Source organism: Micromys minutus (assembly GCF_963924665.1).
Source record: "Micromys minutus genome assembly, chromosome: 19".
NCBI lineage: Eukaryota > Metazoa > Chordata > Mammalia > Rodentia > Muridae > Micromys > Micromys minutus.
Window position 1 is genome coordinate 30,648,865 of NC_137954.1, and position 27,197 is coordinate 30,676,061.

At 37.9% G+C, this 27,197-nt stretch overlaps 1 protein-coding gene across 2 annotated transcripts in view; it reads left to right on the top strand.

Moving 5' to 3' along the window:
- NYAP2 (neuronal tyrosine-phosphorylated phosphoinositide-3-kinase adaptor 2) overlaps positions 1–27,197 on the top strand; it is a gene marked incomplete at both ends in the record, with an annotated part of 237,240 nt that overhangs the window by 130,550 nt on the left and 79,493 nt on the right. For both annotated transcript variants that reach the window (XM_080932764.1, XM_080932765.1), the window contains one exon: positions 17,036–18,121. In XM_080932764.1, the coding sequence (XP_080788890.1) occupies positions 17,036–18,121 (1,086 nt within the window). The remainder of the gene's footprint in view (positions 1–17,035; positions 18,122–27,197) is intronic.

Here is a 27,197-nt window from a genome sequence, read left to right on the forward strand (position 1 = left end):
CCTCTTTCAACTCTTGACAGCAATCATCTGCTAACTTCAGATCATTTTATAATTTTTAAAAAAATATATTTTTAGCACAATGTGTCTAATTCTTACTATAAAAATTTACATTTACCGCCGATCCGGTATGGATAACCTTGCAGTGTCCATAATCTTACAAAAATAGTAACTGCTGCCTCCATCAACTGCCAGGAGCTCTTCAGCTAAGGATGGAGTGGCAGGATCTACCTCTCTTTTCCTCCAGCACATGCTGGAACTTTTAACTGATCTTATGCAGGTCTTGTGCAGGTAAGCACTGCTATGTGGATTTTTGTATAAAGAGCTATGTCATGTCCAGAACATGGCATTAAACATTATACGCTCCCATCCTCTGGTATTTTTATCCTTCCATTTCCCTCTTTCAAGTTGTTTCCTGAGTCTTAGTTAAAAGGCATTACTATAGATGTTCCATTTCTGGCAGACCCCTCAAGGTCGCTTATTCTTAGCACTTAAAGAGCAATTCATCTTTTTATTAACTAATCCACTATAATTTGTGACCTCTCTGAATGAGTTTTAGAGCAGAACGAATCTATGTATATAAATTTGACACTATGACCATTAATAAAACCAATATCAATACATTCTCCTCGAGGGCCCATGATGTTCATACTTTGTTTGGTTTTAGTTCCAGACATGAATTCCCCACTGTAAAATAAGCTTCAATTCCAGTCAAGAGGACAGTTGTTTTGTGCCCATAAAAAGTCTTGCCACGATTGTCTCAATGAGCACATCTTGCCTGGCAGATTGACATAGTAGCATACAGTGTTTATTTTATTGTATATGATCATTTTTGGATTATTTTCAGGAAAAAGCACCTTCTAGCAATATGTAATCTAGTCAACAGGGACAGTTTCTTGCTTAGTCTAAAATAGATTTCTTTGTGTCCGGAAAGCAAAATGTGTGGTGTCTTCAGCAATAAGGTCTTACCATCTACTGATAATGATCAACCAAGAGCAATGGAAACAGGCAGTATTATTTTGAGTACCTTGGGGCCTCTAGGACAATAACTAATAGAAAGATAATTCTTGTCCAGTACTGGGAATTCCATTTAATAACCTGTCTCCTAGTAATAGTTTTAAACCACAATATATATTTCTGTTCAAAGTAATTTTACTTTTAAATACACTATATTTTAATTAGCTTATAAGTAAAGGAGTTTAATAAGCCTTCTTCATGTGTCTTTGGTTTTGGTTAGCTCATCCTCTACTCCTTCTTTATCTCAGTCTCTCTGTCCCCATCTCTTGTTAAGCTTTAGGTCCCACTATTATTCTAAATTTCTTTTATATTGCATATGATCTTCTATATACTCTTATTAGGCCACTTTACTTGAATGGTGAGATCTTAAAAGCAGCTTCTCCATTGATATTCATGTCCATTAAGGCTTCCCATGCTCCTTCATTTCATCCTCTTTATTCCCTTGACTAAATCCTGAATGTAAAACTCCTACTGAGTAAAAGCAAATTTAATCATTGTGACTATTTGAACAAAGATCAGATCTCATATCATCCCATGACAGCATTGAAGCTCTAAAAATTTCCCCAGTCCTGCGATGACACAGATAACCATGGTTGATTTACATGAGTCCCAAGAAGCCAAGAAATCATGAATTTGAGAAAAGTTCAGGCATGGAAGGGGAAGGGGAGATGATGGCAGCAAAGAAAGTTAAGAGAGGGAAAGAAGTAACCAGAATGAATTCTGCACATGTATGAAATTGTCAAAGAATTAGTAAGAGTTGTATATTTCTTTTGTTGCTGTGCCCTGTTCTCTAAACCTTTATCAAGAATCTGTGTGGCAATGTTTATAATGATATTTAATTCTATTTTCCATTTTACCAAAAAACAAAAACATCAAGATGAGAAAAATAAAGATGGGAAACCCTGACATTACTCTGACAGCAAATAATCTCAAAAGAATATCCTACTTTTCCACATAAACCAAGTTCTAAAATATGGATATCCACAGGATTGAAACCTATTTTATAAATAAAGCAGAATATTGATCTGACAGTTCAATGAACGTAAAATCTATGTTTATCTGTGTAATCACTCATTTTACAATTTCCTGGAGCTCGTGGTACTTTGATACTGGCACCATTAATTTTTATAGGTCCATGTTAAGCAATTATGCAGTATATGTGAAAGCACCCGTTCTCATAGCACAATTTTTATGTGGCCAGAGGAGCTTTATAGAGGAAGTGGCAATAATTTAAGAGATACTGCTTCTGTGTTTTGAGTCTTTCCTATTTCCCAGACAATATGACAGATACATACTTTCTATCACCTTTACCATCCTCACATATCCATATAAAGAAACATTGCCAACTTCATTTGAGAGTTGAATTCAATGAGCCTGGAAGAATTCATTCTTTGCTTTTTCTAGGTAATACAACTGCTAAATTTGATCCAAAGTAAGACTAATCCAATTCATAAATGACCAGTGTTAACAGTGGTTCAAACCTTCCTGCTTTTCTTAGGGACATGAACAAACATCTGTTAGTAACAGATAGGACATCAACAGCAGACTGAGAAAATAGTCTCAGTTTGTGAACCAATATGTGTCCTGGGGTCACTTATACGAACATGGATGTAAAAATAATTGTAGAATATGAACATCTCAGAGGCAGCTGTAAAGCAGAAAAGCCAAAAACAACATGAATGACAGCTTATGAAGGTGGCATTCTTGGTGCACTCTGTCCAACTTGTAGTCTATTCTATTGAAGACTCACCTCTATTCCAGATTGTGTTTACTATTCTTATAATATTGGGCAGGATCCTTCTGAATTTTAGAATTTTGTAAGCTGCTCAAGTCTTCAACGTTGCACAAGCTTCCCATAAATGTCATTTGCTTTTTGAGTCCTATAAGCCCCTAACCACCCAACAGCTGAGAATGTTTTCATTAGAAAGAAAAATCAACATAACATTATTTATCTTTGTATTTGTAAAACTAAAGTGAAGCATCCTTATAGGAAGTTGTCTTTTGACTATAGGACAAGTAGAGCTAGACAATCTGGGTGAAGGCACAGATTCCGAACTTGGACATGTCATTCAAATTTTTTAAATAACTAAGTTTTAATGTCAGAAAAGAATGAAGTTTACTCTAGTGTCTACTGCATGGGGATCTGATGAGAATTATAAAAAATAATCTGGCCAAAATATACTGTTTGATAGAAATAAGGTATCAAGTTGATGATTTCTGCAATGATAATGATATTAATGGCATTGCTTTCATCTTTGAAGGTATATTTCCTTTACAGATGTTAGCAAACATCAGCACAGCTCCAGTGAGGTTAAAAAAAAAATGCTTCGCAGCTTTGGAAATTCAAGCTGCTTTCCCTGTGATCTCACATACTTACAAAGATCACAAACATTTCTATCTTTATATCGCAACCAGGACAAACTTACAAAAGATAATCCCCAGGGGACCATATCTGTGGAACTGCAGGGACTTGGCTTCTACAGGGTTGGCCGCCCCAGGGACAGGAGAAATGTTCTAATCGTTAATCGGATTTCTCTTCCATCTAACGTTCCCTTAACATAATATCCTCCTGGGTGAAATCCAAATTAACTGAACGTCTATTGGGTGCTCAGCACCATGCATTTTCCATGGGCACTTTGATGGTATCACATTCTTCCCTTCAAGACAGGAAATCAACTTATTTGGTGACTTTTTTCACTGCAGGCAGAGATGCAGTAAATGATAGCTAATGTCAATTTATAGAGATAAAGAGTGGATGGCTTAAGAGTATTTGGTCAAAGCAAGGGGGGGAAGACATGTGACTAGTGATTTAATAACCCAGATATCCCTAAATTTTCAATGTGTGTGTTGTTCCTAACTTAAAGTTTCTAGTACTTGGATGGCTCCTGGGTATAGGTCATTTGTATTAAGAGAAAAAGGTATTTTCAGCACTTTTAGTTGGAGAAGCTGTAACAATATGTGAAAATATTTATTAAAAACAGTTTTTAAATATATTTCCATTTAAGATTAAGTATACCCCAAAACTTTTGGAAGATAAAATTTTATTTCTAAAACAAAAGATGGAAGACAATCAGAAAACTTGAAGGTATATGTAAGAAAAGGGAATTTGAAACTTCAAAATAAGAATCTATCTGTAGTTTATTGTCTGGTGAACTCTTTTTTTTAAATTGAACAACTTTATTTTTAAAAAAAACAAAGATAAATGTACAGATTTTAAGCATTTTTGCATAAAATTATACAAATACATTTTTGTCAGTACTTGATTTTTTTAAAGGTTTGATAGTGTGCATTAAGATTTTACTAGTTACAGTGAGCATAAAGTACATGTAAAACAAGATGTAACCTGGAAATAGTCAAAGTTTTCTTGGTGTGTAAAGATTAAGCATAATGATTTTTCATTTGCTTTTTTCTTTTTGTCCTTTGTTTTTTCTTGAACTTCATATAGGCTGTGAGTTGCTTCTGGGGTGTTCAGATATTTCTGGGGTTAGTATCCAATTATCAGTGACTGCACACTTATTGGTAGTAATTATTAATTAACTGACCATTGGGGCTGTGTTAAGAATGGGAGCTCTTAAAATTAGCTAATTCTGCTGTCAGAATACTTATACTGCCTAGAAAAGGGAAGCTGATGTTCTAGTACAATATAGAGAAGGAAACATAAATGAAACAGCAGAATTTATAAAAATAGAAAGGGAGGAGTTGGTATCCCTTGAGTTGGACCTTAGAGAATGGAAAAGGTTTCATCTCAGGAAGACATCAAAGAAGAAAATCAGTGAGTGAAGTGGGAACACACATGGCTGAGAAGCATAAAGAAATGGCTGCCTCCTTTAGCACATGTGAAGGACACAAGATTAATAAAACAATGTCTGTGAAAACCCAAAAGATTTAGCTGAGGAGTGTGTTAGCTATTTGCCATGCTCTTAGTTAAGCAAAGATCCTGTTGGTGATGGCATGCTCTCTATTATTCTTCCTACTGTACACAGGTTCCAGTAAAATGTCACACTCACACATAGGATGGCAGCTATAATGGCATATATAGTACATTGGTTCTATTGTTTGTAGTAGTTTGAATAAATTCAGTTTTATGATAACAGAGAGTTTTTTTCAGGAAGCCACTTGGACTCCTGATTCCTGTCCCGAGACAATGCTTAACAAATCCTTAGACCCTCTACACTACAGAATCCAGCTTGGTTTCCATTTTATTGTATCCTGTATCTTCATACTTCTCTCTGAAGTTTGCTTGAGTCTAATGGTGATTGAGGAAAATGAGCATTGTCATTCCTGCGATCCATTGTTTTTGGCAGATAAAACACTTAACCCTCCTTATTCTGCCATGTGGATAATCTAAGTTTTCCCTCAGTGACACATCTTTCACTCATGTAGTTATTTTGAAAATGTTATTACTCTTCATAAGTCTTATGGTCTTGCCTATCAAGTTAAACAATGCCTAAACAAATGGCATACTCTAGGGGAGCTCATCATTTTTAAGGTCAGCAGAGAACACTTGAAGTCCCAAAGCCGAGTATAGGAGTGTCAAAGGTCTCACACTCACTCAGCAGTGAAAAATACTACTGGAGACATGCTTGTAATTGTCCCAGCCTATTTATCTTAGTGAATGCACAGAGATTATGCCATACATAGAACCATTCATGGCCTTGTAAAGAGTAGAATTAAACCTAGTAAGGAAAAATACTTGCATAGTCATGTCTAACTTACTTTAATGAATCAAGAAATTAATAGAACTCCCATTGGTAGCTAGTGTGGGAATCATGAAAAGTCTTCTAAAGAGCTGACATTTAAATGAATCAGCTATGTTTAGGTTCAATATAGTTCCACTTACAGTATTTAGATTTTATAATGGTGTAAAAGCTACAGACAGTCAGTAGTAAGTCATGGTAGCTTCCAAGTTATGGTTTAACTGCTGTAACAGTATGACCAAGGCATTTCTTATAAGAACAACCTTTAGTTGGTACTAGCTTACAGGTTCAGCAGTTCAGTCCATTATCATCAAGCTGAGAACATGGATGAATTCAAGCAAGTACAGAAGGAACTAAAAATTCTACATCTTCATCCAAATGCAGACAGGAGAAGACTGGCTTCCAGGCAGCTAGGTTTTAGGTCTTAAAGCCCTTGCCCAGAGTGACACAATTCTTCCAACGAGGACACACCTACTGTATCAAAGCCACACCTCCAAATATTGCCACTCCCTGGGCTAAGCATATTTAAACCACCACATTCCACTTCTTGGCCCCAATAGGCATGTTTAAACATGAGTCTCTGATGTCTATACCTAAACATAGCACAATGCAAAATACATTTAGTCCAACTTCCAAAGTCCTAATAGTCTATAGCAGTCTCAACAATGTTAAAAGTCCAAATCTCAAAGTCTTCTGGATTTATTTAACCACTTACTTCTAATCCCCAAAGCAATGCAGGAAACCAATAGGCAAATTCCAAACTCTGCATTTTTATGTGTGAGGTCAAAACAGTATTCAGTTCTCCAACTCTTTTTCATTTTTGTTGACTGTAACAAGCTTCTTTTTCTTGGGCTGGTCCTACTCCCTTAATCTTTTTATCTCCTTAAACATAGGATTCATCTTTATTGCACCTCCTGGTACTGATTTTTTTGTACTTCAACCATGCAATTTATAGTTCTTCCTTTTAAGCTTCCTATGTTTGTTAAAAATGATCTTCATGTAAGTAAACTTTAGTAACCACACAACAGAATTTATGCCAGGCTGTTTTGAAACTTTCTTTGTCAAACAATTAATCTAAATCTCTTCTTCACCTAAGTCTCAGGAATACCCTTTGGGAAATGGGGAAAAAATGCCATATTCTTCATCAAAATATCAAAAAAACAATATATAGTTCACATACTAACATTCTTCTTCATTGAAACCTCTTAAGCCAGTAGGCCTAAATAGTTCAAATCACCCTTAGCACCATAATCTTTCTTTTTTCCTACTAAGATGGCTTATTAAGTCTCATTTAAAGCATTTCATAGTTTTTCCAATTCAATGTCCTGAAGTCCACATTGTTCTAAACCAAAACATGGTCAGGCCTATCATAGCATTTCCCCAGTTCCTGGTACAAACTTCTGTCTTAGTTAGGGTTTTACTGATGTGAACAAACACCATGACCAATGCAACTCTTATAAGAATAACTTTTGATTGGAGTGGGCTTACAGGTTCAGAGGGTCAGTCCTTTATCACCAAGGTAGCATCCAAGCAGGAATAGTGCAGGAGGAGCTGAGAATACTACATCCAAAGGCAGATAGGAAAAAAAAACTGGCTTCCAGGCAGCTAGGACAGGGGTCTTAAAGTTTATACTCAGAGTGACATACTTTCTCTAACAAGAGCATCCATACTCCAACAAAACCACATCTCCAAATAGTGCTACTCTCTGGGCCAAGCCTATTCAACTAACCACAGTAACTAAACTCAGAAAGAGATGGCTGTATGAAGGCAGAATTTGACTATACTAGTTTTAAAATCAAATACATGTGCATCCACATTGGAAACTAAAATTAAGGAGCAAATGCCCCAGAAAAATTATAAAGATAATTACTTAAGTCTCAGCCAGCATCCTGTGCCCATAGCATAAGTAAGGTTAATATTCAGAACTGCTGAAAACTTCTGTTGAACCACCAAGCTTTGCTCTGTGTCTTATGTTTTCATTCATTATGGATAATTAACCCTGTTCTGACTTGTTTTCGATTTTATGTTAATCTCTTTACTCTGATTTTAATCTAGGCCTTTGGTTCTTAAAGTATGTAGGTTCTTTTCATATTTCTTCCATGAATCACCCTGTAGTAATTTTGATAATATTCAGGAAGGAATCTTACTTCTTTAATTTCTATATTCAGGAAGAGTGCTTTCTGTACCCTCAGAGTATAGTATGTACCTTAGTTCTATGAAAATGGAAATGTCCTCTTTTTTTCTGAGATATCTCCATGAACAGGATATTAATTTTTGGATTATTTTATTTAACAATTGTTGTATGCTATGCAGACCCAAAACTCCACCGATAAGACAATAATTCATTATTTCTCACTGCTCTGAGATTGATTTGACTTATAAAAATGATTCTTCTAATCTGTGTGACATTATGGCCTTTTATTTGATCATACTTATATGACACTGGATCCAAGTTGGAAGAATAAAGAGTATTTCAGTCTGAGATGCAATAAGTTCCATTTGCCAATTTCTATTGGTCAAGGGAAGTCTGTGTCCAGCTTATGATGGGGCAAATTAAGTAAACATGGCTATATATGAAGACTTTATTTCCCACAGTTTGCCTTCTTGTTTACAGTGCCAATGGCTAGAGGATTCTCAAGACTTCTCTAGAATTTTCATTGTGTTAGTACATGGACTTGAAAACCAGTCTCCTCTGCCTCAGCTTCTCAGGAAGAGATGCTTGCTTGACTGTAGTTCCTACTATAAAAAGCCAAATTTATCTGTATAATATGAACTCACCCTAATGGCATATCAGGAGCAGGTAATCTACCATATATACTTATGAATAAACATTAGCAAAAATTAAGTTGAGGTACTAAACTTCAAAGTTCTATGGCATCTCAAAAATAACTTGTAAGCATTGCCTATACCCTGAGATCATAAGATATTTAGATCTTACACTAGGTCTAAGATCTCTATGCTTTTTATTTGTACCCTGGTTTATAAAATTTTCTTTACAAGTTACCTGTTCATAAGAAGTCCCTTGGTATTGATGAATAGGTTTTTGTTGAATTTCAGTCTTTACACATTTTAGCTCCCCAAATATACTTTTATTTACATTTTTATTTGTCTCCAGAAAATCTTGGTTGTACATCTTCTTTATATTTTTAAGGAACTTTCAATGAATGAAAGTAGCTCTTACTTCATTAAATCAAAGGTAAAGTAACATATTGACCTAAGCCCTTCTCTACATGATAATAAGATTAGGTTATTCTAAAATGCTTGTAAAATCTTAATATACCTGATATCATGGGCTAGGATGTTTTAGAGTTTTCAACAGTGGGTTGTGATTTTTTATTCTCGTGGTCAGATTTTGCTGGCACAGCTCTGAACTTAATATTAGCCTCAAGAGTCTTTGTTTTTCTTTTTAAAATGTTTAGCTTCCCAGAATAGTCTTTCAGACAAAATATAGCACCAAAAACATCTCCTTCATGTCTGACTGAAGATATAGTAGCTTCATTTTCAGCATCCATCTACGCTGGTGTCCTTACTCATGTGTAGCTAAAAGAACCCCACAGATGCTTTTACATCCTTCTGAAACTCTCTCTAATTTCATTATGTACATTTCATGCTTTTATCTGATAGTGGACAACAATCGTACTAATTTTTCCCCAACATGCAGCACAGACTTCACATTTTCACACCTTCTGTACCAATGCACTTTACAATCATGCTGCCTTTCAACACACTGTCCTTCAAGCCTCTCCTGGCTCTGTGTTCCAAAGCTGGGTTAGGCCAAACCAGAACCACTCAGAATATTCATTTCAAGTATCAATTATATTAAGCATCACTGGATAAAATACTATCCTCATCACATGTATCTGTTTGACAATGTTAGAAAATACTTTTGTCATCAACAAAGTTCACACTGAAGAATTGTGAAATTTAATCAGGAGATATTAAGTAAAATTATATTTTTCTAGTGTGCTGTTTTTATTCCTAACCTCTGATAACTGCCGTTCACAGACAGCAGCTTAAACATGCCTGATATAATAATATTATTGTGTGGGGAAAATTTGCTAATTAAGGTTGAGGTCCACCATTGATTAGATAGCCTCTGGGCTCAGTGCATAGGGGGGTACTCCTTTTATTAACAGGATTTTTCCTTCTTTGACCTTGTCTGTTAAATTCAAAATCCCCACACATATATATTTACTTGAGGAAAGTCACATATCCTCAGTTAAATTACAGGATCAAATTCCTTTCTCCTGATCAAAACCTGTTCAGCTTGCATCTGAGGTTCCTGAAATGCTTCCTAATTCGAATGAGGCATTTTGATACTCTTAGCCCTCAGCCCATCCTGGATATTTATAACCTCAATCTTCCAAAAGTTTGTAAACCTTGAATCACCACAAATAAAGTTGATCTGTTCTGTTGTAGTCCTTTACCATATGTACTAAAAGGGCTGTGAACCCTCCATTCATCATTGTGTCTGCTCCCTTTGCCCACTTGAATCATGTCAGCCAGTGATCTACAAGGGCTGGGAGGACCACATTACTGTATTATATTAGTCATAATACAAACATGACCATATTTACTTGTAGGTTTGTTGGTGAAATTCACCAGGCCACGTGGGAATTGTTTTTCTATAACTGAACGAATTCTGTCTTAAATGGAATAATCCAGAGGTGGGGGCAAGACAAGCTCGTCCAGCTGATTTTTCATTGTTGGTCCTAATTTTCCTCAACATATAGCTTGGGCTTTCTTCCAGCAGAATGATCTCAAAGAGGGTTGGTGTCATGTTGCATGGTGGCTGGATTTCTTGAGAGACAGTGGAAATACACTTTGCAGACCAGAAAACAAAAACAAAACAAAATAAAAAACCACGTGTGTATAGAACTAAAGGAAACTGTTATTGGAGGCTATCAAACATAGCTTTTTCTCCTCTAATTTTATATTCTTTAAATATTTCTCACCACAAACTGTGAGAATTATGATTTCAAAATACAACCTTGACTCTTGTCATATGAAACGAACTCACACTTTAAATGGAAGTTATAAACCTTAAGTCTATTTTCCTACAAGTAGATTAAGGAGTTAGGCAAAGAAAAACAATTTTTGGCAAAATTATGTACACACATATTTTGAGATATGTATGAGAAAGGAGAATATGAATTAGCAAGATTCTTTTTAAATTTCTTATTTATTTTTTATTTTATTCATCTCCCATTTATTACATTCTCACCACAGTTCCCCATCCCTTCTCTCTTTCCAGATCCTCTCTCTACTTTCCCTCTTCCTGAGACCTATTCCTCCTCAGTTTCCCTTCAGAAAAGGACAGGCCTCTCAGGAATCACTGGGCTGGAAGTCTCTAAAAGTCAGAATGCTTTGCTAAACCAGTAGGCAGTCTTGGTTTATTTTTATCCACTCCAATGATAATTTGAGTTCTCTGCTTGTTTTGACATATTGTGTAGAACTGTAACATGGGTCCTGCAACTTCAAACTTGGTCTGCTCTGTCCCTTTACCATGCTTCATTTTCCCTCATATAAGTAGGCCAAAGACATCGAAACTTCCATCCCTTAACACACATCCCTTAAATATTGTTGATAGTATTTTGGAGCTTGTGACTGTAAAAATAAAAATATCTCTCAAAGCTGTTGAATTGTGAGTTGTGAAGAGAGTTATTGTGAGCACCATTCTCCTTGAAAGTGGGAAATGTGTCTCTCACCTTCAGTATCAACCTGTGCCAGAGTCACACAGTGTGGACATTATTTCCCAGGTTAAATTATTGTGTAAGTAAATCTCTACAGCAAGACATAAAGCCCTGTGATTCTGCTTATCATATGGATGAGTACCATTTAAACAATATATTATAGTACACCATAGCTATCAATGAATTATATAGCTTTCCTGCATGGCTTTTCTTGCCTTAAAATGTATAAAATAGTAAATTATACTTGAGATATTCTACTCTAAAGACATAGGTAATATGCAATTCATGTTTTCTTATCAGACATATATAGTTAACTACACTGGATTCACAGAAGATTGACTCTGCTGACAACCAGTCTTAGAATGAGGAGGGTTCCAGGGGGTCCTACTCTTGAATTAGTAGTCACTGATAGATTCTGGGGAATGGGGAAACATTGCCTTCAGTTGTGTGCACATTGCCAAGCTCTAACTGGTATCTCTAGCCCCTGGCCACACAAAGGACTCTGCATGGACTCATTGAGTCACAAAACAAAATAAACAGATGCAAACATGAGAGATTAATCCGGAAGAGGTGATTAGGCATGGAAGATAAGAGTGTGTGAAAGAGTTGGGTAAGAATGGAGACAATTATATAGACATGTGAGATTGTCTAAGAACGAATTAAAAATCTATTAGTACACCCACACACAATTCACACACACACACACACACACACACACACACACACACACACACACACACAAAGGGGGGGAGGGAGGGAGGGAGAGGAGAGGAGTTTAAGTGAATGAATGTCTGGGCTGAAAATCTATGATTGTCCTTCAAACTCTGGAATTCTATGGCCACAGGGTGTTCCAATGGAGAGAAATGCTGACCCATGTTGTGCTACTTTTTAATCTCACCAGCTCTGCAGACTGACACATACTAAAGCGTATTTTAAATATTAGTCCTTTTAAAAAACACAAAAACGTGTTTCTGAAGGATAAGTTGACAAGCGACATGGTGAATTTCCAAAATTAACTGTGAAAGACGGAGCATCTAGGCATGACTGAAAGCCATGCATAACCTTTGTGCTCAGGTATTTCATTTCAAAATGTCACTTTCTGCTCATTCAGTGAGACTGTAATTATACTATTTTAAGCTTTAAGATTTGTGTTCTGAAGCTGAACAGGGTATATTGCTTCTATCTTTGGGCTTATTAGAAACAAGTTAAAATTCATTTAGAAGTGATAAAATCACCCCTTTCTTATGGTTAAATTCAGCTAAATGATGAAAATGCAGTACAGTTCTTATTCTCTCTCTCTCTCTCTCTCTCTCTCTCTCTCTCTCTCTCTCTCTCTCTCTCTCTCTCTCTGTGTGTGTGTGTGCGTGTGTGTCTGTGTGTGTGTGAGAGAGAGAGAGAGAGAGAGAAAGAGAGAGAGAGAGAGAGAGAGAGAGAGAGAGAGAGAGAGAGAGAGAGAGAGAGAAACTTTAGTAACAATTCTACATCTATATGTGTGGTTCAAGACTATTTTAAGGGTTTTAAGAAAAATATCATTAAGAATTATTTTTATACTATTTTATTACCAGAAAGAGATTAAAGTAGAATAAATTATGGGATGTTACCTAGAATTTCAGACTGTTTCATAGATAAACAAACTTTAAAAATATACCAGTTGAAACTCAGCATCATTGGTCTACCCAATGATACACAGACAAATGAAGAGAAAAATTAGAACCTTAGGTTATAAGTAAGCCTCTGATCATACTTTCCAAATAAATTATGAGAATTCAGGGGTTTATGGGATAAAGATGCAGCGGAGGAATTACCTCCCTTCAATTTAGAGGGAATGGATTTAATTATTTGTAAGTTATGTAATAATTTATTCTCTAAAAAACTCTTATTCTCCCAATTGAATATTTGTATACAATGTTACTTAGGAGAAGCAGGGAAAGAATTCTCTGAATTGCATGTATCTGCTGGAGTTAGTCAGTCTTCAGGAATCAGGAAAGGGGCCACGGAAGAAGTTTGCTTCCTGATACATGAGGGTTGTCCCTGGAAAGGCTAACAACTTCATCGTGTAGGGAGCTGAGGAAGCACAGGCACTACATGTGTTAAACAAGCATCAACTATAAGCAGCAAACATCTGGAAAGTGGGTCAGAGGTGGGCAGTCTATGTATGGGCATAAATTAGAGGCTGAGGGTCATATCACAAGGAACCATCACTATTATCCTCCTGGCAGTGGAAAACTGCAGGTGGATATTTGCCCTGAATAGTGCCATGTGCAACAAAAACATGCTCTCCTGAAGAAGGTGAGATGTTGTAAACCAAGGGACAAAAAGAATTTAAAGTCTGTCCAGAAATGAACTGTATTAAATCTTAAAATAATAGACGTATTCACACTATCCTAATACCAAAGGATGGAATTCAAATACGCACTCCCTCATTATTCAGCTACAAGTGGTACTTACAGATTTACATAGTGGTCAATAAATGCATTTTTGTCTTAGCTACCTTAGGGTGACATAACAAAATAGGAGCATGAGTGAAATTACAGAAATTCCTTTTTCCATAGTTCTTGACATTAGAAGCCCTGTATCATGGCACTATGTGAATAGCTTCTGTTGAGGGGTTTCTTCTTGTCTTGTGGATGGATGCTTTTCCTCTGTGTTCTGATATAACAGGGAAGGAGAAGAGGAGGGACTCTTCCAATTACCACAAGGCGCCTGACTCTGGAGACTCCTGCTAAGCTTACATGCCTACTCCAGCTGTTTCTCCAGGCCAACGCCTGGAGAGTTGATATTGGCTGAGGTCTTGCGCATGGCTTTTCATGTGTGCTAGAGGACTCCAGTTCAATGGCAATTGCCAGTTTTGATCATCCCACTGTCACCAGAAGACTCTTGTAGTATATTTTGTTTTCCTTGTGCAGAGTATCTACACGTGATTCAAACTTAAATTGCCTCCATGCTTTAAAAGGCGTGTCCATATTTCTTAACAGTGATTGTTCTAGCTTAATTAATTACAGTATATTTTCTTCTGATACAGGAAATTTCTTCATTCATTTCATGAACTTAGAGGTCTTTAGCTCATCCTTCTTCCTATTTGCATTTGGTTACAATTTGAGGGAAACAGAGAATAACTCCCCCAATCTCTTTTCCAAAGGTTTTTTTTTGCCCTGTATGGGAAAGCGCAGTGTTGCCTTCAGGATTCTCTGTCCACATTGCTACATTGGAAAATGTATGAAGCCTGAATTTCCCATTTTCTGCACAGATTTAAGAGAGAATACTGAAAACCTTCTGCTGATTATTATTATTCTCAGTTTAGGACATTATCCATCTCAGTATCCTCCCAATTCTAAGCTCAGCTTAACCACTTGCTCATAGGATTCTTTGTTCACAGAGACTTCTTTTAGAATCCAAAAAACCAAAATGAAATATATTCTGAGAATCATTAGTTTAAGTGATGCCCTGTGGTCGAAGGTAACAGGAAATAAACTTTAAGGAACATACTGGGTAGAGTATTCTTTTAGTGAAGTTTTCATTTTCTCAAAAATCTTCTAGAACTAAGTCTGCCTTGTTCATGGATAGTTTTACTTTATTCCAATTTGGATTTTTGTGTGAGTGTGTGTGTATGTGTGTGTCTGTGTGTGTGTGTGTGTGTGTGTTTGTGTCTGTGTGTGTGAGTGTATGGATGTATGTGTGTTTATATGTGAGCGTGTGTAAATGTGTGTTTGTTTATATGTGAGCGTCTGTGAATGTGTGTTTGTGTGAGAAAGTGTGTGTATATGGGAATAATATGATTTATTTTTTTTTAACACAATAAAATTCATCCCATGTTGGGTGATGAAAGGAAATGTCGATGCTTTCTCTGGTTCCTTCTGAAGAAGAATTGACTAGCCAGTTTCTACTTCATTATGTCTGTAGACTTTTTACATTGGGGACAAAAGAGGTCCACCAGGCCAGTCCCTGGGGAAATGACAGCTAGGTTTTGGTGCTAAGGTTTAAAGAAAAAGTTCAGATGCATTCTTTAAAATGTTCAAAGAGCTGTTTGATTTTACTAAGGATAGTCATCATTATCGGCAAGTGGAAGGGAATATTTGAAATTGTGAATCACCCAGGCAAATGAAATGCACAGTCAATTGAATATTAGGTTGTTTGTTTTTTTATTGTTTGTTGTTGTTTTGTTTTTGTTTTTGTTTTCTTTATTTTTTTCTTTTTGTTAACAACACTGTGAATGCACAGATTGGTCACATAACTAGGAAAAATTAGTATTTTTTCTTTTTTTATCACATTCTAGATTTTTAAAAGATTTATCACTTTTAGTGTTATTCAGTCCAGTTATTATACCCACCCTGGCCCTCTCTCAAACATGGCTCTTCATCCCATCTTACTCCCCACTGTCTCCAAGAGAATGTTTCTACTCTCCAGCGCCACCCCAGGCCTCCCTAATCTTTGGGGCCTCAAGTCTCTCTAGGGTTAGGCACCTCTTCTTCCATTGAGACCAGACCAGGTAGTCCTCTGCTGAATATGTGTCCAGATTCTCAGACCAGCTCCTATATGCAGCCTGGTTGGTGACTCAGTGTCTGAGTGACCCCAAGGGTTCAGGCTAGTTGAGACTGCTTCTCTTTTTATGGGGTCACCCCCTTGTGGCTTAACATCTGTCTTAGTCTACAAGTCACAGAGTAGTCTAGTTAATGTCCCCAGGTTTGGTATTTATAAACTCTGATATCAAGTTTACCTTATGTGCTGCTATCTACTTAAGCCACTAGGTCTGCCACATTGTATTAAGGGATAATCATTGTAAATATTGGTCTACACAATAACGTAATAATAACAAGGTCCCAAAAATATACATAAGAAATGAGACTTTAATTGTATACATTTTCCACTGGAATGCACCTTAGAGAAAGACATCAGAAGTTTGGTTTCTGTCAATGGTTTTGGAGCAAGGACAAGATTTCCATCCTAGAGGGAGGCGGTTCATTGCTGCATACATCTGTCTCAGATTTTCCATTTCATGCAGTTATTAAACCCTAAACTGTAGTAGGAGTTCTAGAGATTAACTTGTCAGACTCATAGATTCTCATAACATTTTCTCTTGAAGTCTTGGATACATCTTTAAAGGAGTTATTTATTTGTATCAGCACAGAGTTGAAATCCAGCAGTATAAGACTTTTTTTTTTTAATCCTAAATGAAATGCAAGATGTATCACAGTCACACCAGTAGAATATTGAAATTTCTGTTATTTTTGGTGGCCACTTCTGTGAACGATCATCATACCCTTGCCTGCCCTACACCAATTCTGTCTCACTTAAAACTTCTGATTAGAATTTCATGTGTTATTATCCAAGAAGCTTAACCTATGAGTTTTCCATTTGTAATCCCATGGCAGGGAACCAATCAGTCCCGAATCAATGTTCTTATCAGTGTTAGATAGATAGATATAATTAGTCTGGGATAGAGATTGAATAAGATTCTAAGCTCAAGATTTTCTGTTTAACTGTGTGTTTAAGTTTTAATCAAAGACGAACTAGAATGAGGCTGACTACTCCTTACATCAAAAATTATAGAAACCCCAAGCACGGGTTAAATTTGAGCGCTTTCCACTTACATCATCTGTTTTACTCCCCAATACCTTTTGTCTTTCCTTGCAGTGTCCGCCAAGCCAAGACCCCACAGTGACGAATATTCAAAGAAAATCCCCCCTCCAAAACCGAAACGGAACCCTAACACTCAACTCAGCACGTCTTTCGATGAAACCTACATCAAAAAGCATGTGCCAAGGAGGACCTCGCTCCCGCGAGATTCATCGCTGTCCCAGGTCTGCAGCCCCGCGGCAGACCCGGAAGAAGAGGAGCCTGTGTACATCGAGATGGTGGGGAACATTCTCCGAGACTTCAGGAAGGAAGATGATGACCAGAGCGAGGCTGTGTATGAGGAGATGAAATATCCCATTTTCGACGACCTGGGCCATGATTCCAAATGTGACTTTGATCATCACAGTTGTTCTTCGCAGTGTGCTACTCCCACGGTGCCTGACCTGGACTTCGTCAAGTCTTCAGGACCATGTACTCCTAAGGGTCTGCTTTGTGACATTCCCCCGCCCTTCCCCAACTTGCTTTCTCACAGACCACCCCTGCTGGTGTTCCCACCGGCCCCAGTACACTGCTCTCCCAATTCTGATGAGTCTCCGCTAACCCCTCTAGAGGTCACAAAGCTTCCTGTGTTAGAAAATGTATCTTACATGAAACAGCCACCTGGAGCATGCCCATCCTCACTGCCATCCCACAGCTCCAGCCATGCTAAAGACCAGACAGGAGCCTTGGGTCCTGCTCCTGGAGCGTCTATTCTCTCTTCGTCCCCTCCACCTCCATCCACCTTGTACAGAACCCAATCACCCCATGGCTATCCAAAAAGTCATTCCACCTCCCCATCCCCTGTCAGCATGGGGAGGTCCCTGACGCCCCTGAGCCTCAAGAGGCCTCCCCCTTATGATGCTGTACATTCTAGCAGCCTCTCAAGGAGTTCTCCCTCAGTGCCTCACTCGACCCCCAGACCCGTGTCACAAGATGGGGCCAAGATGGTCAACGCTGCGGTCAACACCTACAGCAGTGCACAGAGTGGATCCAGGTCCAGGACACCCACCAGTCCTTTGGAGGAGCTCACCAGCCTCTTTACGTCAGGACGGAGCCTCCTGCGGAAGTCATCCAGCGGCCGAAGGTCCAAAGAGCCAGCAGAGAGTAAGTTGGGCAACCAGGTCTGGTTCAGATCTCAAAACCAAAGCAATGCCCCTTATTCACATGCAAAGCTCAGGGGTCTTGCTTCTTAGTACTTTTGATTCCAATGTGAAACTGAAAAGATATATATTTTTTTAAGTTTTTGGTGTGCTAAAAAAAAATAGTGTGCTCTGAGTGGGACTAGGTACAAAGATGAAGAATGGCAGCCTGCCCAGTTCTAGCACATCCTATCCTCCCAAAGGTGGGAATATGTTAGGGCTAAAATTGAAATTCTTACAATGGCCACAAAAAGATTAATGGGGAATGCCATAGCAAAAGATCTGATTTGGAGGAATCTATAATTCACACCGGGAACTATTCAATGTTTGAACTTCACACTTTAGAGTTAAATTGTGACAACTTACTGTGTCAGGGACTCTTGTGGCAAGGACAGCAAACTGGGCAGAGTTTTGGATTGCTTTCCCTGCATTGAAAGTTATATGTTAATGTTAATATATTTCTTGTGTTGTTGGGGATAGTTCTCTCTACACATTTCATATTATCACAGGCTTCCACCTCACTGTCAACTAGAATAGATTTACAAGTTCTCTACTACACACCATGGCAGGGTCTGGAGAGATAGCTCAGCAGCTAAGAATACCTGCATATTGTGTGGATCACATCTGCCTCTAATTCCTTTTCTAGGGCCTTTGGCATCTGTACACATATGGGCAAATATGCAGTACATATACAAACATACCATCACCACCATGACAACTACTATACATTGTTCTGAAGTTGTTTGTATTTTAATGTTAATTCCACTTCCCCAAGAAGGGCTGGCTAGTTGGGTAGGGCAAGGGAAGTAGAGAGGGCTGAGAGGTTGGAGGAGATCAGAAGACAGAGGTTAGAGTTCATGGCAACATGGAGCTTCCCAAGGACCAGCTGGACCCAAGTGGGATTTATTGGTGTTCAAAAGCTATGAACATTAAGGATTTACAGGTCTAATATCTCATAGTTTGTATCTTTCTCTATTTGATGCACTCTTGTTGTGTAGAGGATTTGTGGATTAGGAATTGAATATATAAACCTGTATGAAAAGCTATCAGGCTGTAGAGTTGTGTTTGTGTGGGATTTGGGGATACAGAAATACCCCAAGACAGAGGCAGAGAACAGGCGGTAGAAAATCGCCCAGGGAAGGGAGTTGCAGAGACGAGTTGGGCCGTATTGGTGGCTCAGACCAGGCTCCAGAGGTACCTGGGGCTCAGAACTAAACTGGACCTGAGGAGTGAGACCTCAGGGCCAGCAAAGACATAAACCAATTTCTATTTTTTAATAATTACTTCAACAAACTACCATACTACATATCACACAGACACACGCATGCGAGTGCTATCTCTCTCTCTCTCTCTCTCTCTCTCTCTCTCTCTCTCTCTCTCTCTCTCACACACACACACACACACACACACACATACACACATACACTACCTCCACCACTACCTTCACAGCACACAGCACCATGATATGGGACTAACTCTAGAAATGCTGACCCAGCACATTATCAATATCAGGCTGATCTACGTTAAATCTTAACTCACCCTGATCATTTTTCCTTGCTTACTTTAAAGCCTGCAGGCAGATACACAGACAGACAGACAGAAACACACACACACACACACACACACACACACACACACACACACACACACACACACCGAAAGAAATCTTTAAGCTCCTTCACAATGACTTATGTTTAGGACACTCTTCTGGGATCCATGGCTGTGTACTGTATATGAAATCAGTAGTGTGTAAAAACTGTTACCACAGTGAGTTTTAAAGACCATGAAATTTCAGTCTCTGGGTGCCCAGCCCATTCATGACCCTACATGGCTGACACCACAACTCTACAAAAAGTCTCATGCAGATCCAGATCAATTTTCTTCCTACCTGGATTACTCAGTCACACCAGTTTTTGCTTTGTCTGTTTGACTTAAAATGTGTTAGGCACCTCAACTGATTTAATCAACATATGTCAAATGAGCCCACCATGCAATTGTTATCTCTTTATATGGTTCTACCAGATGAAGACAAGAGGTCCCCAACTCTTTTGATGCTGAAGATGACATGTTATCCACAAATAATCCATAGCCACTAGTAGGTATAAGTGACTTACCTTACTTTCATTCACTTGTCATGGAAAGATTTATAAATGCATTAATTAATAAATGATTCCTGTCCCCATTCTTTTATGTCATAACTTAAAAGCATAAGTTTTTAATGCTTCTGACATGGTTGCTTTACATTTATACTTACATGCATGCATTTAATTGTTTTTAAATTATTTCAAGAATTGAATTTAAGAATCAGGGGAATTCTATAATTCATCTTAGATACACAAAACCACAACTATGTCTGTATGTAACCTCAACATCTCAAATCGCTCACACACACACACACACACACACACACACACACACACACAATTCTTAGGAATATTCTATTAGAGCAGTAGTTCAGAATTTAGACAGTTTTTGCCTGCGGGGATATTTGACAATGTAAAGTTGCTGGTTGATCCTCAAATGTTGCTGTGTCTACAACACAGAAGATGGGGTTAGTTCACACCAAAAGGTAGATCCATATCCAGTAATGGTTTTGTAATAAAACAGGAAAATAAAAAAAATGATTTACATATAAAATACTCAGTTCTGTGAGACTACTAAGAGTTTCACAGGAGATTGGTAGAACTATCGGGTATTCTCCCTACCTATCAGACTCCTTAGAGCACACTTAACACCTCTGGCTGGGAGCTGGGCCAATTATCTAGAAAACCTGTGTAAAAAAGACAATTAACTAATGAAGTTATTTAAGGAGAAAAAAAATTTGTTAATATCATTCTATGTGCTATGTCTCAAAGATACCACTGTCTGATTTTGAAAGGACTGAGAATACTTCCAAAGCAAAGTCTGTGCATGGAAGACTGACCCAGAGTCCTTTGCAGTCTTTGAGAGCCAAGTGCTAGGTTCCTTTCCATAATCTGTCACTGTGTTTCAACCCTTCAGAAAGTCACACTCTGAGTTTCATTGTCCCTGACAATTTTCCTTCTATATAAATGGGAGAGAAGTAAAATGAAGAGAAGAAATAAATAATTCAAATTTAATTTTTTTTACTTTAGAGGAAACTAGAAAAAATATTACTTGGTGATCAAGAAAAAAATATCATTAGTGCTCTTCCACATTACCTTCAGTGACTTCTCTCCTTTACCCAAGCCTGATAGGGTTTGTAAGCATCTGTTGATACCATGAGACACAAAGTAGTGAAAAATTCATGACTTAAGTATAAGTTTTTCTTAAATAATATTCCAGGATTAGCTTCTATTTTTGGGATAAATTAAGATTGCTATCTTCTTTCCTTTCTCCTTTACTCATTTGTTTTATTCCTTTTTTTTACTTTATTTTTTATTAGATACTCTCTATATTTACATTTCATATGTTATCCCTTTCCCCTCCTCTCCCATCCCTCCTTCCCCTCCACTTGTCTTCACAAAGGTGCTCCCTCTCTCAATCACCCTCTCTACCTCAGTGCCTTGGCATTCCCCTATATTGGGAAAATGTACCTTCATTGGACCAAAGGGCTCTTCTCACATTGATGCCAGACACTGCTATCTTCTGATACATATACATCTAGAGCCATGAGTCTCTCCATGTGTGCTAAATGGTTCGTGTTTTATTCCATGGGAGTTGTGGAGGGTTTGGTTGGTTGATAATGTTGTTCATCCCATACGGTTGCAACCCTTTTTAGCTCCTTCAGTCATTTCTTTAGCACCTTCATTGAGGTCCCTTTGTTTAGTATGATGGCTAGCTGCAAGCATGCTCAGCTGTATCTGTATGACTTTGGCAAAGCCCCCAAAGAGGCATCTCTATCTCGTTCCTGCCAGTAAGTACTTCTGGGCATCAGCAATAGTGCTTGGGTTTCGAGGCTGCAATTTTAAAGCACTTAGTCTAAGAAATTACAATTTTGGTTTTAATCGGTTAAAGAAAGAAATGTAAAATAGAAATTGTGCTTTTAAATATTACTTTTAATAGCCCAAAAGAGACACATTTTCTACTTTAGTTTTTGTTGCTGTGCTAAATCTTACTGACAAAAGGTAACTTAGGGAGGGGAAGGATCCATTTGGCTTAGACTTCTGGTCACAGTCCAGCACTGAAGGATGTCAAGGCAGGAACTGAAGGCAGAAACCTAAAGAAAGGCCTACTTGTTTCACCAGCATTGACTCTTATGCATCTCAGGACTACCTCCTAAGGCATCCCTATGGGGGGCATGCCTGCCATAATGAACAGTTCCCTTCTGAATCAATTAGCTACCAAGAAAATCGCTCACAGAAGCTGGATAGATAGGCCAATTACACTTGTTTCTCTTACAGAAAAGAGTAGCCAAGTTCAGCTTCCAGAATTTATATTACAACTATTTTTACTTCTAATTGCAGGAGATCTGATGCCTTCCCCTGGATTCCAGGAGCACCAGACATACATATACTTTCATACAAAACACTCACCCTCAAAATAAAAATGAATACATCTTAAGAGAAATGTCCTCACAGACTACCTCACGAATTAAACAGAGACGTGTCATGTTTTCAGTAGTGACCTGTCACAAAATGTGTGGACGTCAGAAATCTAGCATTTCTTGTGCTTGACTGCCCATAGCATGGCTACCAGTGTACACTAGCTTAATAGCTTATGACTATGTCAAGGGAAACAAATACACTGATACAAAACCTTAGCTGTGGCTAGGGAAGTGCTCAGCAGCTACCAGAGCTTGGGACAGAAGGATGGCAACCTGTATTCAGATCCCATGTTTAAGACTGGGATGAGGCACTTTAAAGTGAATGCTTTGAGCATCAGAGAAAGGATCCTTGGGGCATGCTGTTTATCAGCCTACCTCCCATTGGAGTGAAGAGTCTCTGTCTTAGGGGAATAAAACATTGAGTGACAGAGGTGAGATATCCAATGTCTTCCTCTGTCCTTTGCAAGTACACATGCACACACACACACACACACACACACACACACACATACACACGCTACATATGTCATACACTTGTAAGCAGCAACAACACAGTTAAAGGCCATGACAGTCTCACAACAAATGATTCCAAAATTGACTCTGGCGAACAGAAGTCCAACAGACCCTTAAGCAATGCTCCCAAAGCCACTGTCTTTGTCTTTAGATTGTGAGTTCATCTACTCATTTTAAAATCTGAAAGCAAACAATATAGTATGTTAAACATATGCTGGTCTATTTCATCAGTCTTATTTTAAAATTAAAAACCTTTCTTTTTCAGGATGATAAGGTTAATCAAAGAATAACGCAAATTCCTTAATTTTGAAAATTCACGTGGCTCCTTGGTTAATTGGGATGGTGACATTGTCTGTTTTCCTTATGCTGTTTTTCCTGGAATTGCAATTCGAAATCACTGAAGAAAATGTAATTTCATAAATAATTGCTCACCTTCCTGGGGGTTCACTGCCTTTGATGGATGCAAGCAGGCATGTTTATCCCTAGTGTTTACATTCACTGGATTCTGAATCTTTAAGTGCAATTCCTTGTCAGCAATTTAACCAGCAATTCTCTCCATTAAGAAGAACCCTTGATGGTTTAGACTTTAAAATCTTGTTCCATCATCAATTCAGAAATAAACTACAGCGGTCCTCTCAGTCCTTCCTAAGTTACACAGGAGAAATATACTACAACTTATTTCTTTCCTTCCTGTTCAGTGAGATGAGATGGGAAATTTATTATATGGATTTCACTTACTAGATGGATTTTGAAAGCTTTGACAAATATAATTAATTAATGCCCACATTTATGTAAAAAGCTTTCTAGTGCAATATTACAGTCCCTGGTTCATGGCCTCTTCTTAACTAATAGATCTAGGGATTTCGAACAAGACCAGATGTCAGAAGTAGCTTCCAAATAGCCCTCCTGAAGGAGACAGCTTATAGCTGGAATTCCCTTTGGGATCTCTGCTTAAACACAAACCACACCCAAGCACCTGTTTTCACAGAGAGATCCTTTATTATGCAGGGAAGAAAAGTTAAGGTGGCTACTTTCTGAGTCAAGCAAAATAAACAGCACCAAATGTCCTTGCAGGTGTAATTTTGAAGAAGAGACAAAGGGGAGATCTGTGCTAGAAAGGTCTGTCATGCAGTGGTATCCAGTGGTATATTTTAAATGGGAATTAACTGAAAGAGCCAAAATGGACTTTAGATTACTGCACTGCAATACTTTGATAGCTGGACCTTGGTAGTCAGCCTCAGGACGATAAAGTAGCCAAATAACTGAGTAGACCTTGGAGTCTAGCTTTAGAAATGAAAACAGCTTTCAGAAAGGCAGAGGAGATGGTGGAGAAGGCTAGGCCTGCCAGAGCCATACCTCCCTAAGACAGTGTCAATTTCACCCAGACTCCATCAGCTTAGAATTTTACAATGAAAATGCCTTCTTATACTTTCCTCGAACTTCTGTACTGATTTGTAGATTATTCTAATGTCTCATAATTTAAAAAATTACTATGACAAAAGGCAGGTCTGACAAAGCTGTACCTAATAGTCCTTTTATGTCCTGTAATACTTGGTCGGCTGTGGATTTCTCAGAACCAAATATGATATATTTTTATTGAACTTGAGTGGATGTGCATTATAACTTGAGAAGGCAATTGAGCTCAAGAAGAAGAAATTATATAAAACATGTTTAACCATTCATTTTTTTAAGTAGGCTTATATGACCTAGAAAATGTCACATTGAAATCAATACATTCATTCAGTAAGAGAAGCGAGTCCAAATGCTGAATCCATTGATTACACTCTTAAGTGGCCTGGTTTAGAGAAGCAGTCTATTCCAGGCATGTTTAACTGCAGTAAGAAAGTATAAAGACCAGAACTATGAAACATTTCAATGTGAGCCATTCTGAGGATGTCAGATCATCATCAGCTTCTAGACAAATGAGCAAGCTGTGAAAATTGTTCCCTTTTGGATGTCTAGATTTTTTTAAAGGGGTGCATTTATAAAATAAAGTAAGAGAGTAACACTTTAAAGAAGGAATTCCAATGTGCTTAGCATTATGCCTTATTGAACCCAAATAGAAAGAAGAAAGAAAACCAATTCAAGGAGGACATTTCATCTCTTTGAGGAGAAGTAACACAGAAAGCCAGTAAACCATTGTGATGGACCACTAACTGGTGCATGCACGCACACTTGCACACTCACACACACACACACACACACACAGGGAGAGAGAGAGAGAGAGAGAGAGAGAGAGAGAGAGAGAGAGAGAGAGAGAGAGAGAGAGAGAGAGAGCTCTCAGAAAAGAAAACTGAGTTTGCTTATAAAATATTTTCTAAGCATTTTTTTATATTTTCTAAAAATCACTTTCCCAGAAATTTGTAAATGAGTAACAATTCCAAATTTAATAAGGTGTATGTAACAGTAAATGGTGATTCGTGGTGGAAGCAAGCTCATTATTGCAGCTTGCTGATGGAAGTCGGGTTAATTAAACATTCCACTCCTTCTAGAAAACCAATCAACTAGAGAATCTGGGCCAAGGCTATTCCCAAATGAAAGGAATGAACATCCTAATGAGTACGTGAGAGGAGAGGGAGAAGTATTGGTCATGTGGATTTTGAATCTGTGCATACTGTCTAGCTAGGTATACACAGAAGAATTGACCTAAGGTGAGGGGCGGGGAACATACATGGGACTCCAATGGAAAACAGCAGAGCATTTCTTCTGTGCACCGATAACACAGGAAAAACTTTCTCCTACATTTTCTCCTGCTCCAATTTTTGGCTGCATTCAGTACCATTTTTCTATTTTCTCTGTGCCTTTTTCTGTTACGAATGGATTTAATATGACTAAAAAGAAGGAATAAGAATAAAGAACCAACAGCTTTAAAAGCTCTGGGTAGTTAATGGTTGGCTGGGGAAGGGGAGTCGTGTTCTTCAATGGTCATTGCTTCAAGTTGCCTTTCTTCAAGTAAAAATAACCCACATCTATGCCCATTTGTGTAAAATTAATTAAGTGAAATCATGTATGCCTGCATGTGCACACATGTGCACACACACACACATACACACACACACACCCCATAATAACAAAAAGGGCATTTGTTGGAAAAAAGAAGGGATTCAGAAGGAGTGAGTTGAGAGAAGATAATGTGATCAATGTGTATGATGAATGATATAAACATATTTACATATATATGTATGATAGTGAAATCATAAATAATAATTTTAAACAAGTATAAATCAGAACATGACAACAATTTATTGTCTAACATTAACTCTCCCATGGAACTGTGGGTCAGTACTTACATTTTGACTTTTTTGTTCTCATGGCATAACTAAAATACCCAAATGGCTAGGATTTAGCTGTCAGCAACCCTAAAACAAATGAGCAGAAGTGAGATGAAGCATTGCTTTATTCGAGGATCACATTCTAGATGTCAAATTTGCCATTACACCTGCATAATAATTTTAGTGTTTTGACTGATTAGTTTTTAGGCCACTTACTGGCGATTAACATCAAGAGAGAGCTGTCGAAGATGAAAAGCTTGTCAGTGGCAAAATGGACTGAGGCATTGCAAATGTGGGAAATTCAAACAGATCACCTCACATTGTTTTTCTACTAGTTTACAGCTAATTTTCCTTGAATGCTGAAGAATCAACTTTGCCTTAATATAGGTTAATAAAATATGTCATTACTGTCTCAGTAGAAAATAAAAGAAAAAAGTAAAAGAAGAACAGGAAGGAAAGAAAAAAAAGGGTTAATTCTATATCTATAAGTGGGTTTTCACCCAAGGGCATGCCCTCTCTGTGGTGTCTACAGTTCCCCTTTCCCATTTCATCTTAACCTCAGTTCCTTTCTACTCAACCTAAATTATACAAACCTTCCTATTGTTTTCTGACTGTGGTGTACATTTCATCTTGATTCCCTTAATCCTTGTCCTGGTTCATCTTTCTAAACTTGATGCTAACTAGAGAAATGTTAACCCAGAAATTGAGAATGTGAGGAACTATGTCCAGCATATTGGCCTTGGAGCATGTAT